The sequence below is a fragment of the Megalops cyprinoides genome, chromosome 24 (genome assembly GCF_013368585.1).
Source record: "Megalops cyprinoides isolate fMegCyp1 chromosome 24, fMegCyp1.pri, whole genome shotgun sequence".
In the NCBI taxonomy this organism is placed as follows: domain Eukaryota; kingdom Metazoa; phylum Chordata; class Actinopteri; order Elopiformes; family Megalopidae; genus Megalops; species Megalops cyprinoides.
In genome coordinates this window covers 17,246,968-17,264,694 of record NC_050606.1, presented here as the reverse complement: position 1 = coordinate 17,264,694, position 17,727 = coordinate 17,246,968, and the positions used below count along the sequence as shown (strand labels likewise).

The 17,727-nt window shown below is 44.1% G+C and overlaps 1 protein-coding gene across 1 annotated transcript in view; it reads left to right on the top strand.

The window, feature by feature from the left end:
* The first annotated feature begins 2,946 nt into the window (after nucleotides 1–2,946).
* The window catches only part of cdh7a (cadherin 7a), a 73,401-nt gene continuing 58,620 nt past the window's right edge, over nucleotides 2,947–17,727 (top strand). The window contains exon 1 of the mRNA XM_036519021.1: nucleotides 2,947–3,180. Coding sequence (XP_036374914.1) covers nucleotides 2,947–3,180 — 234 coding nt within the window. The remainder of the gene's footprint in view (nucleotides 3,181–17,727) is intronic.

Sequence of the window (17,727 nt, the reverse complement as noted above, 5' to 3'; positions counted from 1 at the left end):
GCAAATAAAACGAAAAAGAGCACCAGGTCTATAATCAAAATCACAATGGCGAGGAGGGACTGAATGGTGCGAGGAGGAGCGTGGGCGTGTTTGTCATGCAGGTGTTGTACATCTCCTCCCACTGCAGAGGGCTGATGGGATATGGTGGCAGGGTGAGCACTCTGAGGAGGGCTTGAAACGCGCCCCCCATCAGCCCCGGCTCCGAGGGCGGAGTCACGGCGCGGCCCAGTCCCTCTCGCCAGATAATGGGAGGCTGTGAGCAAGCAGACCGCCGCTGCAAGCTCTCGTCGGTTAGACGAGTTAGGGGGGCGCGCAGATGGCGGGCACGGACCCGTGTCGCGCCCGTCGGGGCAACGTCTCGGGGCACACCGATCGTTTCAGCCGCTACGCCTGCGGAAACCTCATCAGCCTGTAATCTGTTCGCGTTTTTTTTTTTTTTCTCCCCGGCCCCTCCTGCATTACAGCCGCTGATGGGAACGGTTTGACACAGGCGCTCCCGTGGTGGTGATGATTTAGGCTGAGCTCTCTGGGGTAATTAATGGTGCTTGGCATCCACTTTATTAGCGCAAAGAGGAGATCCAGAGACCCATTGCTGCAGGCTTGTTTTCCCAAGCTTAGGGGAGGAAAAACAAAGGAAGTGCAATGCGTTAATGTCAGGGGTATATCAGAGTTAGATCTACGGGGCTCTGTCTGCAGACGGAATAGTTTTAAGACATCAAGCCCCTTCAAATTTTCACGACCCGCATACATTTACATTTACATTTTGTGATTTAGCAGCAGCTCCTTTCAGGATGAGTACATTTAATGTTACACTTCAATTTTTTACTCCCGAGGTCAAGCACAAGTGCGTTCAACAAAGTGACTTGAGAAGTTACACAAACAAGTACGCCTCCTTCCACACACAAGAGCCAATGTCAAAGATGCAAGGCTGAGACCGCTAATGTGCACCTGGGCCAAAAGGTGCATCGCAATTTACCTGATGGGAGTGTACCATTCCAACACATATCCTGAGAAACTGCAGCTTCAGCGCAGAAACAACCAATGCTCCCCTGCTCAGTTAACAAGCAGATGAGCAGCCAGCTGAGAGGGGAATCTACACAGTCTGCTGACTGGCAGACTAGTAGTCCAGCAGTTTAAATGTATTTGCAAAACTAACCAAGGCATAAAACAATGACAAATTGTTTATCAATGAATGTCACATCATATCATATAACATATTATAACATACTTGGTTATTACACCTATGTATGTTTTAACATGCTTCAAAAATTAGTTGCTTAACCTACTGTCTAGCAAAAGGATTCAAGTGTTTTCCTATGATCCTAATTAATTTTTGACTAATTTAAAACCCTATCATGCTAGACTGCAGAGACACTCAATGTCATAGAGCAGAAGAAGAAAGATGAGAGTGAGAGAAAGACCGCCTGACAAAGAAAGAAGAGAAAGAGAATGAGTGTACAGTTTCTCTGCATGACAGCACATTATCAGGCAATGAATTGGATCCAAACAGCTGTGCCTAACTTAAGAATAGACCGCAGATAGCTAGGGATACCTTCAATGGTTTCCTACATATCACCTTGATTTAAAGGGGCTGATGTATTGAGCTCTATCTTTTCGTGGAAACAGCCTTTAGTATATACAACCATTATTCCCTTGATTAGTGTTAATAAATTGATACACTCCTGCCAATGAAAGATGAGGGGCTGGTGGCTGCTTTTGAATGTGTCACAGAGTTCTTGGGTCTCAGTTCAGATCCGAGACTGTGGAAGTATGGTGCTCAACAACATTTGGGAAATTTGTTTTCAGTGGCTGAAAGAGCAGGATTAAGGGTGCGCTTTCCAGGTGGTCACTTTTGCAGAATGTGCTGCGTTGCTGTCTGTGGGGCTCACCCCTGAATCACTCAGGTAATAACCTGAAGGTTGTTCCTCACAGACCACTGTACCCAGTGCCTTTGGAGCTGGGTGATGGAGGGCAACATTGCAGTGGCAATGCTGATAACCTTGAAAGGTTAATGGACATTATGCAGCACAGGGTGGCAGCATTTCTGAGCACAAATAATCCTGTAGACCTGCTCTATTCTTTTTTTAAGAAATCACATTACTGGTATACATTAGACTGTCTGTTAATTACATTACTAACCCTATTCTGCTTGCTTTAGATTTGCACTTTGTTGACCTTACTTTTAATGTTTCTCATTCACAGAAAGTACCGTACCATTCTAGAGTTATACTTGCCTTGCATAAATGCCTATGTCATATGTAAAATGGAATATTTGGTTGCTGCCTTTTAATTATTAAAAAAGACAGTATTTTTGCATCAGCTGAAGGTTGTCACATCACTTGCTATATAAAAATGATTGCTGTCACTGAGAATATTTTGCTGACAATGGTCTCACTCCTCCACCTCTCTCTGCCTTTCCTTCCCTCCTCTCTCACCCCTTCTCTATCTCTCCCTCTCCCTTTGTTTTTCCATCTCTCCCTCCCTCCATCTCTTTCTCCCAACCTCTCCCTCCCTCTCTCTATTTCTCCATCTCTCTTTCTGTCTCTCAATCTCTCCCTCACTCTCTCTTTCTCCATCTCTCCCTCCCTTCCATTTCTCGCTCCCTCTCTCTCTCCTACCCTCCCTCCCTCCCTCTGTCTGTCTCCCCCTCCCTCCCTTTTCCTCTCTCTCTCTCTATCCTGATAGGTGCCCCGCACGCTACCTCGCTTGTAAAGAAGTCGTCTCTGCAGTCATCCTCTCCTCCTTGCGCCGGGGCTCCTTTAAGTGACTGCTGCTCTGTCCACAGAGGGACCGGGATTTCTCCTCAGAGCGCGCCTCCGAGCGAGCACGCAGACAGGAGCAGAGCACCGGCCCGTACAGAGCAGTCCCGGTCTCTCCCGGGCCTTGGCAGGCAGGAAAGGGGCGCGTCGTCTTCGCTGCAGTGAGGAGTACTCAGCCGTGTCCCAGATGAGGCTGAGCGGCCCCCAGGTGTGGATTTCAGTGGGCGTGGCGACTCTGGTGCTGAGTCTGTGGGAGGCCGGGTGCTCAGGACTGAGCGCCGAAGCTGGGCCCCCTCCCAGACCCCCGGGGGCTCCCAGGGGCCCCGGGTCAGCCCACCACAGGCAGAAACGAAGCTGGGTGTGGAACCAGTTCTTCGTGTTGGAGGAGTACACAGGCGACGACCCCCTCTATGTGGGCAAGGTAAGGCCACACCCTCGCTTTTTCAAATAACTTAATCAAGCCGTGCCATTTGGGGTAATGCTGTAAATGCTTCTGTTTAATTCAGGCCACTTTCTTTTGGTCATGCAATTCAAGCAAAAAGTGTTCAATAGGATTTGTGAATGAGGCCAGTAGCAGATGGCATTCTGTCATTGGGGGTAGAAGCATCTGAAAGGAAAATGTTGAATGACAGTGGCGCTAACTGGATGTGAAGTCATTAGTTACTGTTGAGAAGTACCCTTAAGGGACCTCTGGACTTCATTTCCCAGCAGCACCTCTCTGGACCATAACATTCTTATTACATAGCACTTTGTCTGTTGTCACCCCTGTTGTATCAGGCAGGAAAAATCAACTGGATATCTTTTAAACGTTTCTGCATGATATACGGAACGCTTAAAATCGAGATAATTGAGATTTATTCCATGGAATATGCGTAGGCTATGAATTTGACAAATAAAGTACAGACCTGTCTCGGAGTAGACGTGTGGAAAATACGTTCAGAGAATTCATTAAGGGGAAGTGCCCTGATTTATTTTGTTTAGCACATAGCAGAATCAATCACATCACACTTTCCATTTATGAATTAAATCGCTGTCACGTTAATTATCAGCGCCGATGCAAGCAGTCAAAGCCCTGCATATAATGTGTTAAAACAAATTAGTCTTCTTGAAAATGATTAAACAAAATCTAGCAGTGGCATCAGTCCCTGTAACATTTTAGCAACCAAGGAACTGAAAGGAGTGCACTTTGTGCACTTTGGCTTTATTCATTATGATCCATTTACTGCGAATTCAAATTGCTGAATGGGAGATGTTTTCAATGGGAGCAATTTTCATGACATTGGGAAATGACTACTGTTGTTAGGAAAGAGACATGTTTTTTGTCTATCAAAAAAACCTCAAGATTTCACCGGACGCCCCAGAGGAGCTGCTGGGTTCCCCTGCAAAAATAGGCCTGAGGAGAGAACAGGACAGAAGCCCTCCTGAGGTGTCCGCAAAGGGCTTGTCTTGAATGCAGGGTTCAAAACCTGCTGTGCCTTTTGCCAGTGACCAGGAGCACACAGCGACGGAATAGATTTGATTTGGCCAGTGAGAAGTAGGGGCGGGCGGGTAACTGGGGTCTCCTCGTCTTGCCATTCTCAGGCACGTTGAGATATTTCAGGCGTCTGTGTGGTGTCGGGATGACATCAATGGAGTAGTGCCTGTCCTGCAGTGCTCACTTGCTGCGATATTGTGTGATATGTATGAGAAAAGCAGCTGCTGGCGTCAGTGCTCTTGCAAGAGTGTACAGGTTGCTGCGGTAAGAGCTGGCGATTAGAAACAAAGGTTTGCGTAATTGAGGAACGCATGAGTTAAATAGCAGCCCTCGTTTGTTGCAGTGAAGTCAACCTTTGAGAACCTGTATGTTTTAAAACCTTTCGCTGTGGCAAGATTTTATTCACCTGAGCAGGAGACATGAAAATTGTCTGGGGAAAAAATAGCTGTACAAGTGTCCACCAACATTTTCAAGGTGACATTATTTTACTCAGTGGACCATTTGCCAGGCATTCGTGACAGCGTCTGGATGTGTTTATGTATTTCCTCCATTCTGAAACAAAAGTGTCTGTGCGCAAGTTGCAGTTAGCATTTCATCAGAGCTCGAAGGCTGATCTCAGAACAGTGGCAGGGCCATGCGGTGGGGGTGTGGAGCTTGACCCCAGACTGAGAGAGGCTGATTGATTGTGACATTGTGTTGTCAGCCCGTGTTACCTCTGTGCCCTGACCTCAGTGTGTTTATATGGGGGTGGGGGGTGATTTGCGCATGGACAGCGAGCACCGCGAACAAGGACCGCCATTGTTCTTTCACATTGTTTTTGTCAAATGACAGGCTAACAAGATCCATGAGTCAGAGTCCTGATTTGATGTTTCAGAGGGAAACGTTAGCCATAACTCATTTTCGGTTGCCGGTGTCTGTTGACCTTTCTTATGTGAACCACAATGGATCCTCTCCACTAAAGGTGGATCTACTGATACAACACATCAGTATCTTACTGACCTCTTGTAATACTTTGTGATAATTACTCTTAGCATAGTGATGCACTTATTTGTGAGTCGCTCTGGGTAAGAGCGTCTGCTAAATGAAGTAATGTAATGTAATGTAAACACAATGTAATCTAATGCATAATGATAATAGGAAAGGCACTGCTTACCAGAAGTGGTAAGTTCTGCAGCTTCTGAGTATATATTTTTCTAGGGAATATTGTGCTGTGGTTTGGGTTGTAAACTGACCCTGCGCATGTCAGTCTTTTCAGTCTCAAATAAAATAATTACAGAGGAAATAAGTGTTTATTAGTCACACGGACAAAATTATTTCAGCATGTTTTCATGATTTGGTTTGAAGCTGGTCAATATTCCACCCATTCCTGTCTGACTTGCCAGTTGTTTATTATTATTATTATTATTATTGCTATCATTATTTTTATTTACCAGATGTTTTAATGAGGTATACATTCAAAAATGAAGCCTTTGCCAGGCCATTTGTTAGCCTGTTTCATCTGAATTGCTGTGTTGAAGCACACACATTGCAAATGAAATTCCCAACATGCAGTATGTGATTGGTTGGCTGAGGCAAATGCAGTGTTTGAAAGCATTTATCATCTTAAATGAAACCGTTCATCAAAAACTGAAATTGAAAATTCACGTTCTATAGCTGTTCCATGAAGCCTGTGGCTCTTGCTAACTTATTCCTGAAGAGCTAAACTCAGCTGAGATGTTGGAAAATTATCTTTCCGGTAGGACAAAGCTGATAATTTTAATTGGCTTGACTGTGTCTGGCTCCTCAAGGGGACAGGTAGTAAAGGTCGAAAGGTATCTGCCACTTGCTGTTATTTTGCTAGAGATAATTTTTTCATAATTGCAGTTATCATTGAGACCCTTTTAAGCTTATCAAACATGAAATGATTTATGAATTTAGCATTTAACAATGATTTTGTCCAGACAGACTGTGCATGGAATATTTGCGATTGTATTTGCTTGTGTGTGTGTGTGCGTGTGTGGACGAGTATATATATATATATATATATATATATATATATATATATATATATATATATATATATATATAAATATAATATAGTATATATAATATATAGTATAGTATAGTATATATAATATATATACATACACACAGAGACAAATATATAGAGGTCAGCCAGGGTTTCCTCATCTCACTTCTCTCAGGCAACTTGCAATTTGTCAGGCGCCTGCAAGTTGCTGGGATGATATCAGTGGAGTAGCACCTATCCTACAATGAGCCCCCACTCCACTGTATTGCACTGTGTGACTTGTAATGCAGAAATTAGCTGTTGGCTGAGTATCGGAGGATTACATTCGTCTCACCTCAGTGCTCCTGCGTTGAGTGGAGCGGTTGTCAGGGTGAGACAAGCTTAGCATACAGTTGCCCATTCCAAAACAGGGTTGTGTAAAGGGCTGAAAGAGCAGTGAGAGAACAAAAATAAAAAAAAAGAAAAGTAATGTTACGTAACTTTATCATTAATGAAATACAACATAATGCAGTGCAGCCCAGGTAGAGCTACTGTACGTGGAGCTATCCATTTCAGCACCACCATGAAAACGGACAGCTCCCCTAGAACTCTCTGAACTCTGTGAGGCTGCTATGCCTGGTGTCAAAGGTGTCCTGAGCCAAAGCTTAGAATATTAATTATGAATAGCATTTTTGGAGAGCTTGTCTATTATATCTGTAGTTTCAGTGACCCTGTCTTATATACACTGTCCATGTTGTTTAATCTGAGTTCACTTCCTCAACCTCAAGTTTCTTATAAACCCCCTAACAAATGTCCAAATGCCAGGCAAGTCCTTTTAACAGTCTTTTCATTTCGGAGAGGGTGGAACATGGAGATAGCTTTGGAACTGAGCAACCAATTTGAAATGGACTGCATTTCTGAGGTCAGGCTAAAGAGGCTGCTATTCGGTTCAGCAAATGCATAGAAAGCCTATTTTGAATAATGGCCAGCAGAGCCGGGGGTTGGTTCACTAGCATGTGCTCAGAGTTGCGCAGAATGCAGATGCACTGAGTATGTGCAACTGTCTTGCTCCCTGCCTTCCGCACTATCTTGGTATTTACAGCTCTCTTGCAGTAGAAATTCCTCTCTCTGTTTCTCACTCCCTCTCACTTTCTCTCTCTCCCTCACTCCTTCCCTCTCTCTCTCTCTCCCTCCCTCTCTCTCCCTTCCTCTCTCTCTCTCTCTCTCTTTCCCTTCCTCTCTCTCTCTCTCTCTCTCCCTCTCTCTCTCTCTCTCCCTTCCTCTCTCTCTCTCTGTTTGGCTCTCTCCATGTTATCTGACCACAGCTTGCTGTCTCTAGGTGGTACAGTGTGTCACAGGGGGCCATGGCTAGATAGAGTATTGAACGAAGCTGATGTCTATATCAAGTGTTTGATTTGTGTTTAAATGAAGACAGATGTGGAGTCAGGCACTGTGGCTGCTCGCAGTGGCCTAGCCTGGAGAAGGACTTGTGTGGCTTGCTGGCCTTAAATTTGCACATTGCTTCATGCTGTGATGAAAAATAAAGAAATTCTGTTTTTATAAGACTGCTATTTATATTTTTCAACACTGCACTGCAAAATAGCTTTGCTTAAACCCCCCTCCCTTATATGGAAAATACTAATAATTGTACACTAATTACTGTTACTGCAACTGCTGCTTCTGGTTCTGTTACTGCTGCTAATTGCTGTAATTATGATAATGGCAACAATGTTTAATTACAGCTCGTGCAGGTAGGCATCTTGCATCTTACGGTGTGATCTTATGGATTGTGGCCGCACATGGTGACTTTGCAGCTATGTTTACCCCACTCAGTACAATGAATTACAGAGAAAAAAAAAACTCAGTGTGCATTTTACAAAGACCCCCCCCCCCCCCCCTTTTGGAAAACAGGCTGTGGCTTTTCTTTTTCACTAGAAAGTCTCTGAGAGCGTATTGTGCTGCGCCACTGGGATAATTACCCCAGCTAGGGCCTGGAATCATGGTGGAATTGTTGAACTGTTATAAACTTCTGGAGGGTGAGAGACCCTCTGATTTGCTTTTTTTCAATTCATCAGGGGCCTCTGGGATAGATGGTGGCCATCTGTATGCATGTGAATGTACTGGACTCCAATAGCTAATGGCAAAATATCACAGGGTGTAACATAGCGCCCCTTTAATTCCAATGACTTCATTTCATGGTGTTAGTCTGTAGTATTCTTTCGTAATGATCTTGGCATGAATAGTTAAACGATGCAATAGGCCTACACTGTTATACAAAATATTTGCTACTCAGCCTGCTGTGGACTGCTTGATTACAACCTGCATTATTATACCAGCACACCAGCATTTATGTATTTCAGTATTATGGATTTCAGAGTATCCTAAAGTATCAATTTCCTTTTGCTCTAATTCTGGTTCTCAAGTGTCACTTCACGTCAGTGCAGGTAAAGCAGTAATACTCTACATTGACTGAACACATAGTTTCTATCTACCTGGCTAGCTAACCACAATACACCCTTTTTCACATTTTATGAGGTTAATGCAGAAAATGTTCAGTTAATGGCCAAATCTACCAAAAAAAGTTAGCTACCATGCTACATTGTTGAATGAATAACCTTTTTCACTAGCTATGGCTTTCTACATCTTTGCCCTTTTGTAGCAACTAATAATTGTTAGATAATAAGCTGATCTTGAAACAAAAATGATGATGGTAGGGTCATACCTAGCTGCCATAAATGATAAAATGTGTGACTCTCAGATCTGCCTGCATCACTGCACTTAAGTAGACATTCCCAGTATGCCGGAAACAGTCTGCCTTCTGCTGCATAGGATTTGATTCCCTGACAAATTCATATGTTCCCCAGAGGGCACTGTCGAAAAGTTAAGATGCCGGTCAGTCTTTGCACTTATTTACAAGCTTCCAGTCAAGAAGCACGCAGCTCAAAATCAGCTTGTCAATCAAAAATGTTACTGTTGTTTTTTTGTCAGCTGTTTTGTTTTGTTACAAACAAGCAAAATGACCCACTGAAAGATGAACTCTGGGATAGCACCCAACAGGGGAAACATGATTTCGCTGAGGAGACTGATGCAAGTCTGTGTTATACAGCAAGCACAAAAGGATATGAAAATGCCGGCTCAAAATGTCAGCTACTTAATTTAGCTGAATGTTTTCATTTGGAACTGTGTTTACTGGCAAAACAACGTAATGATATTAAAAAAGATTTTTTTTTCCATCATAAATAGGTCCTAGTATTTTTTAAACAACAATGGAATTAATGCAGGAGTCAGGATGTCTTGCCAGTGTGGTGCACCAGCTGATTTTCTCTTACTGTTATGCTGTAGCTCGCTTTCACCCCTGGGGACTCCACTCCTCTCAGGCTTGCTTGTCCAAGGGCAGGGTCCTCCCGGGCACCTCCTCAGCTGGGTTAAGATAATGGCACGAGGGCATATACCCTGTGGGTGCAGGTATCCTACGGTGGCACCAGGGTGCATCTGCCACCAGCCGGCTAACAGATCCGGCATGTTTATTTTGGGTGCTGCCCCACATGCCCACGAGCAACAGGAGCTGTCTCATACGCTCCCTTCGAAAAGGAAATAACAAAAACACACAGTCCGTGGCCTGGGCCGCGCCCAAGGTGAGGGCACGCCGCGTCATGCCCCGCCATCCTGATGAGCCCTGACCGCCGGGCGCCGGGGAGAGCGAGGCACCCGGACCCGTCGGGGCGGGCCCCCGTTGCCGGTGCCGATTGTGTAAATGTCACCGTGGGGACCTTCCGACGCTCCGCGTGGGTCACGGCCATCCGAGTGCATCAGCGCTAATCGAGTTGACTCATGCGTTTACTCCATTGTCGCTTTGTGTGCGTGGTTTGTTCCAGCGCAGTCCCCCTTTCAGGACCTGGCGTGGCTCGTAGCACAGCATTCTGGGAGTAAACCTACCATAATTGCGCAGAGGATACAGGAGATGACCAGATGGAGGCATAGTCCACTCAGTATACATTTACTGTCCAGTTTGTTGCTTATTGAGGGCAATTGTGTGGCGTTGTGGTGACCACAGTCAAATTGTACCCATGTTACAACAGTGTCATGAGGTCAAAGGTGTGCTGTTTTACCTTTGACTAAAGGCTCTTGAATCACCTAAGTGAAGAATATGACTCCATCAAGACATGTACAATGGAGGCCGTGTAATTACCCCCAAAACAGAAACTTCGATGGAGGAAATCAACTGCATTGGAGGAAATCAACTGCATGGAGGAAATGTCCCTGCATTAAGATATGGTTCCATTGTTGCACACAGGACTGTGAGATAATGAGGGATTAAGAGAGTAAGAATGGCACAGAAATCTGTAGCACTTGGCTGCTTAGTAGTTTCTTTTGTTTCTAGATGGTTCTTTAAATTGATGTGCAGCTTTTTAAAGGAAATCGTTTAAATAATTACAAGGTGCAGGTCCACAATGGGATCTGTCACTTGAATGTGTTGCTTTGACTCTAGTTTAGACTACCTGCCAAACCCAGGATGAAAAGTACCATTGTTCACAAATCCCTGATACTCCCTGGCTGATATTTTTTTTCACCGATTTATCTGCAACGGTTGGTAGGTTTTTGCAGGTACGATCAACAAATCACGTCGTAGACGGTACCAGCGAATGGGGAATGCTTGGTGAGAAGAGCCCCATTTATCATGATAATCGCGCTGACCAACCGAGCTTTATCCGAGGAACTTATCTGTGGCCTTGATTCGGCTAAATAACGATAAGCTGAAGAGCCTCTGGAAGAAGTAAGTCTTCTTAACGTTTTTTTTTTCCCCTTTTGTTCCGTTAATGTTCTGAATGTCATAAAGGATTGCAACGGCCCGCACAAAACCAAATAGCCTCCCTGTATAGGCTTACATCTGCGCTCACTCGATAGGTCCCGTAGCCCCGGCGGCGCAACGGAGTCGACGTCTGCGCAATATTTCAAAGCGATCGAGGCCTCCCTTATCTGTACAGTGTCAGTGGGAATTGGTATTCACTCCACACGTGTGAGCTGCGGAGCGCCCGGACGAAAGGTTAAACATGTCTCTCTGATACCGCTTAAATTTTACATTAGCGACCCCAGATAAACGAATTTGAGCAAAAGGTCCAGGGTAGACTCTCAGGCAAAGCAATGCATTGGAGCGATACCTCAGTGCTGCCTTTTTTTATTGGATTTCACTCTGAATCCACTTGTTTCTCCAGGTCATAGCCCAGGGCAGCGGTAATGGAGTAGTCATGGGTTTGGAACTGGACCGCCCCATCGTAATCTCTACCATTTAGGAGATAATCTTCCGAATTATTCTGAATAAAGACATTAGACTAATTAAATCATATCATTGTCACCGTAAGAGGCCTCAGGAATCCATATTAGATGCAGCTGGAGGAGCAGTTGTCCATTAACGCGCCTCTTTTAAGGAAAGTTTGGCTGTGTGATTGTGCTGTTGGCTGTGTGAGTGTGTGTGTGAATCTGTGATGTTAGTCAAGGTAACTGCATTTATACATACACACACACACACACACACACACACATATATATATATATATATATATATTTATATATATATATATATATATATATATATATATAATACTAAAAGAGATGGGTTTTTTTGTTCTTCCGCTACCTTGCAGGAATTTGTTTCTGAAGAGGTAAAAGGCTTTCTTCTTCCTACTTGCAGTGTCCAGGGATACTCCTGGCTTCCGGGGGTTTCAAGATGAACTTCTGTGATGGAAGTCAATGATAAAGAAAAATAACAACAACAAAAAAAAGCTATGAGGCTGAGAGTTAACAACCAAAATGTACAGAGCAGCTTTTAAGACACATTGCTGTCTCTGCCGTTTGTGTTGCAGTGTGTTTATTATACGTGGAGGACGTTTGAAAGCACAAAAACATTAGTATAACCTGTAAAAACCACTGATACCAAATTTAGCATCACCATAATGTTTTATTTTAGAAGCCAGTGACTAATGCATATATGCAGGTAAAATTACTCCACAGCCGCACGCTGAAGAGGTTGACATATAATCTATGAATATCTATGCGATGAAGGAGAGAATACAGCCACCCAGAACAGTCAATATTGCTGCGAATACCTGATGTTATTTTGTCCAGGTTTGATTGAATTCTCTAAAACATGTTCAGGCATTTCGTCTGATGTTCTTTGAAGATTCAGAACTCGACTGTGTCTGTAGCTGACTGCTCATTCCTACATAATGTGACGGATTAAATAATTATGCAAAATGCGACTGAGGAACATATTGTCTTTCAAAAATGAGGCGATTGATCCAAGATGCATGTTAAATTCTAAAAATAGCCCATATACATCAGTGAAACACACAATCCCTTTTAAGGTTAATAATGGATTATATCTTCCTCATTCAAAAAGTACTAGTGTTGACATGAGGAATACAGATAGATAGTGTCTTTTTTTAGGGGTTGTTTATGAAGTCAGATGGTGGCCATGGGGTTCTCCTTGCCTTTCTCCTAGGGAAAAGGTTGAGGCAGGGACACTGAGTGTAGGGGTGGTCAGCCTCTTCATCCTTCTGTAGCCATAGACCCCAAAATTCCTGTCGCCTCTCCTGGGTGCCGTCTGGTGTTGAGGAGGGGATGTCACTGACTTTGGTTCTCAAAGCCCCTGCGGATGCCGGACATGCCAGCGTTCCATAGGTGAGGTAAAGAAAAACTTCTTCCCTCTTTAGAAGTCGCGACTGCCTCCCAGGAGGAAGTCGAGAATAGAACATCTTTTCCCCCTCCCCTGCTTACACATACAGCCACATTATAACTCCACACCCAGGGAATGCAGAGATACCCCGGGTTGAGTCACTAGTGTGTAAGGTAGGGCCAGCGTCTAGTCCTTGCTTTGTGCTTAATTACAGAACTGGGATCCATGAATAATGAAGAGCAGCTTTTACTCAGTCAGGGGAAATCCCTGTGGTGTACACACTGGAACAATGATAAGGCATCTCCTTCATATGCTGATTTATTTGCTTTCTGCAGATTTCTCCTTTTATTTTTTTTGTGCCATTGCCATCCCTGCTACTTCATCTGTCCAACACAGTGGAAGTCAGAGGTCATTTTGGAGTGAAAATGTAATGTGGCTAAATAGATATCTATCTTACCTCTCATGCAAGCCTCACCATTTTTGTAGATGCATGTGACCTCTAAGGCTGGGTGTCACCATCCAAAATATGATGAGTGATTAGTGGAAACTGAAATAAAACACACAAACTCATATGGACATTTAGAAAACGCCTAGTTGTCCATCAAGATTCAAAATTGAATTCCAAATGTAACATATTGTTAAGATATGTTGAGACAGTATATTTATATCTCAAAATAGAATAGTAAAATAGAATGGAAGAAAAGGCGCCATTCTGGGAGGGAAACTACTTTGCCCTTTGTTAATGACTGTTTACACTCTAGTGGTAGAACGAAAGTACTGCCATTTCTTTGGGGGAGCTGGCAATTGCACAATGAAGGACACCCTCATTTCTAAGGTCCCGTTGTCACACCCAAAAGCAGCCGTGTTTGTACAGCTTCTCCCCATTAGAAGCGGGATGCTAATTCAGTCATGCCACCTGTTCGTTCTGCCTGGAGTTTCCTCCCCTCTCTGAGAGTGGTCACGTGTTCATGTGTCGCTCAGCTGGGCGCTTATTCTCCTGTCACTCTCCCGCTCCTGAGCGGACGCCAGCGCTCGGCGAGAAATCGCGGCTGCCAGTCAGGGTGAAGCTTTTCTGGTCTCCCAGGGGAAATACCGCCGTGCCAGTCGCGAACACGTGACCCTACCCGGGTGTGTTCCGTTTTTACCTGATTCGACCTGGCTGCGTTTGCCCTCCCCAGGGGGCGGCCCAGAGTCTGCAGACTGGAGGGACGCCGTTCAGTCCGCCAGATGGCGTACATGGAAGGTTGTGTACACCCATCTGTTCCAGAGTTTGTGGAACTCAAGTGAATTAATATTTTTTCCAGCTTCTGGACAGATAATAGCATAAATTCTGAGTATTACTGAGCATATGTGGAAACCAGCAACCACACTGTGCCATGCAAAACAGGCAGGTAGTGGTTTCAGTTTATAGAAAGTGTCTACAACCTATAGGGGAAGCAAAGGAAAGGTAGCAACCATGACTACCTTTTGGCGATGCTAAACTCGAAGCTGAACTACTTCATTCTGTATCCAATGAGTACCTGTGAACTCTAAGACAGATCTGTGCAAGGTTCTGCACCATCTCTCTGAAGACAATGGAGAGATGTGCTTCTTGCACGGCTGTCTGCCCAATCCGGCATCCATCTCTGACCTACAACCCCATTCACGTTCCAGTGTGCAGTTTCCCATTGCCCGCGGGGCACGTCTCAGCCAAAGGGGTGGATCTCCGATGTGCTCGGCGGACAGTGGCTTCCTCAGAGACAATGATCGGCTTCATTATCTCCTCAGTATCTGTACACTATGAAGATATAGCGGATGTGAACACGCAGAAATGATGATATATGTTTAAAGGATGGCAAGGCATTTTTATATCACTTGCCACCTGCTTCCCTCATCATTTTTTTGAACTACCACTGTTTGTCCCTCTGAGTTCTTGTGCTGACTGCATTTCTGGAGGCCTGGTACAATGTGTTATGTTGCAGTGCCTGATTTGGCTTCACGTGTTTCACAGCCCCCCTGCTGTTAAGAGCTGTAAATGTGGACAAATTCCAGTAGTTTTTTCAGAGCTTTAACTCTTGTCTCTGCTAACAGGAAACTTTAGTATGTGTATTCAGTTTCAACAATCTATTTAAGCTTTTAATGCCTTTGCACCCTCAGCTGATTGTCATTCATCTCAGAGGGTTCTGGTCAAAGTTTGATAAGCAAACCTTGGAAATGGCAAACCTGCTATTTAAGAGTCTAATTGTGCTCTTTGTCTGATATGCTTAAATACAGAGATGCTGATGAATGAGATCTGTTTGCAATTAGACACAGGGACAACCTTGCGAATGTGGTAAAAAAAAAAACCCACATACAAACGCAAGCGTTCAAATGCGGCGCTCTTTTGTCACCCAAAGGTCTGTTCGAAATAGTTCTGCCGCAACAAGTCGCTTTGTCACTTTAATGAAACCTCAAGGCACGGAATAGGCTCCTTTCTGCACATCTCTTTTTTTGTCATAGATTTCTTTGAGCTCTGACAGAGCAATCACCCCGCGTGAGGTGAGCATCGCTGCACTCGGCAACAATGGAGAGGAGCGCCATTCACGTGGAGAGGGGAAAATTGAAAATGGGAGGCGAAGAATAAGCCTGATTGACTCGTGCCTCAGAGACCGTCAGAATATTGGGGGGGGGGGTGCAACAAAGAGGCTTTCAGAGCAGGCCCACCGAGGCCAACATTACCTCTCCTTGAAAAAAAGAAATTGCTCCCTTGAAAAGGATTTCAGATCACCTATTCACATGTCTGTATAGCCTCAAATCTGCAACATTTTCCAAGCAAATAACGGTCCCCTCCATTTCGGTGGCGGATGATTGGCTGGGCCGGATGCCGTGCGGTGGGATTGCGGTCTGTTTGTGAGGCAGAGTTTGGAGGCTGGGAGCGCCGCTCCATTTGAAGTTCCTTTTTTGACTTGCAGTCAAACTGATCTGCGGCAGAGGGCTGCCATGTTTGTTGATTGTTACACGCAACTCCCTCTTTCCGCTTGTCTGAAATCTCGTCTCAGGCCCGGATCCTGACTTCACTTAGACGAGCAAGTCTAAACTGGAGTTATTTTTAAATGTGTAACCTAAAGTTGGAGGCAAATCACATCACGGTTCGACTGAATCTGCATCTTAGAGTAGTCTGTGATTTTGGCAGATAACATTTTTAGTGCACTTGGAGCAGGTGTTCCATAAACTTAGGCATGTTCTAGAGAGAAGCATTGTTGCATTTTTTAAGTAATATATATTGTCCATCTGCCCTTTTTCAAGCTGTTTTAACCTCTGAACATTTATGTTGAAACAATTTAAATGGGGATCTGTTTTATAATGGAAAAAGCTTGGATCTGAGCATTTGGCTGTGATTTTCATTTTGGGATATTGATACTTTTTGTTTATGGAGTACTCATTAGAGATGAGGGGCATATAAAGTATCCGCAGCTTTTAAAAATGAAAGCCATGCTCTGTTTAAGAAAGAAGAAAAAAAACTGTCATTCTCTGTGCATTTCCTTGCAAGGTAATCCTGCAGAAAAAACAAGGCCACAATGGTGTATTTCTTCTGTTCCTGAAATGAGGAAAAAAAAAAAAAAAACAATGGGTGATCTTTCAGGTGGCTTTTATGACATTGGTTTAATAAGGGCTGGAGTTTTATTCTTGTCATCACTGGCCATGTTTGTATTTCTTTTGAAAAATGGCCCATTTCAAATTGAATGTTTTAATGTGAAATGAATGTCTTGGGTTTCTACTCACATAGCAAAAGAAGGGCCTTGACAGCCAATTGCAAGCTGGACTGTAGCAGGTTCATGCTGATTTTGTGATAGTAATGTGTCTGTGTTTAAACTGCAAGGCAATTTCCAATAATTTACACAGTTGCAGTATTACGACCACACACACCTTTATATCCTATGATAACCCCTACGTTTGTTTTATGTTATACAAAAACTTACCTTTGGAGAGCTGTAATTATTCCTTTTGAATGAGCAATTTAAGATTAGGGCGTTCAATTTTGGAACTCCGGCAGATACATGATTAAACATGTGTAGATAAAGAGCAGACATGCGTGCTTTTGAGTAGGGGGTATGTTATTAGTGTGGCTGCCTTCCCCTCTATCTCATTCTTCTGTGATTTAGTGTCCTGCAGCCATTATTGAGAGCTGAGAGACTGTATCAGCAACTGATTACACAGGCTGCACAGAAGATACAGTGGATTTGGGTTCTCAAGGGATTGTGGGTAATTGCTACAAAGCTGGGGAGGAAACCTTTGGGAGTATCTTCGGGTGATGCCATCCTCAGGGTTGAGGACAGAGAATTGGCTTCTTTCTTAATGCGGTACCTATTAAGGAAACAGGCATTGCTTTTCAGAGTTGGGGGCGTGGCCACCAGTGCCGCTTTGCTGTGTTTCAGGTGTCAGTATCAGCCTCAGTCAGGGTGCGAAATACGGGGGGTCTCAGGGGGGTCTGAGACCCCTTGATTCACACTTGAAACCCCCTGAATGCCTCAACAGCAAAATTTTAGGGGGGGGATGGGGGGGCGGGGTCTCTGGAAAAATCTTAAAAAAAAAAAAAAAAAATTTGTCACTTGCAATTGTCACTAAAAATGTCTTTTAACCCTTAAAGCCTGACAGATGCAGGCTCAGATGCAGCACACTACGAAGTAGTCATCGCTAACGATGCTAGTTGCTTGTCTGACTCTATGCAACAAAGTGTTGGCGAGAAAATAATTTTGAATTTACATCAAATCTGCATACAGCTCTGTGTCCATCTCCACACCCATTACTCTTGTTTGAATTGCTCATGAACTCATTGCATAGATATGGAACACATATCACACGAAAGAGCGGAACC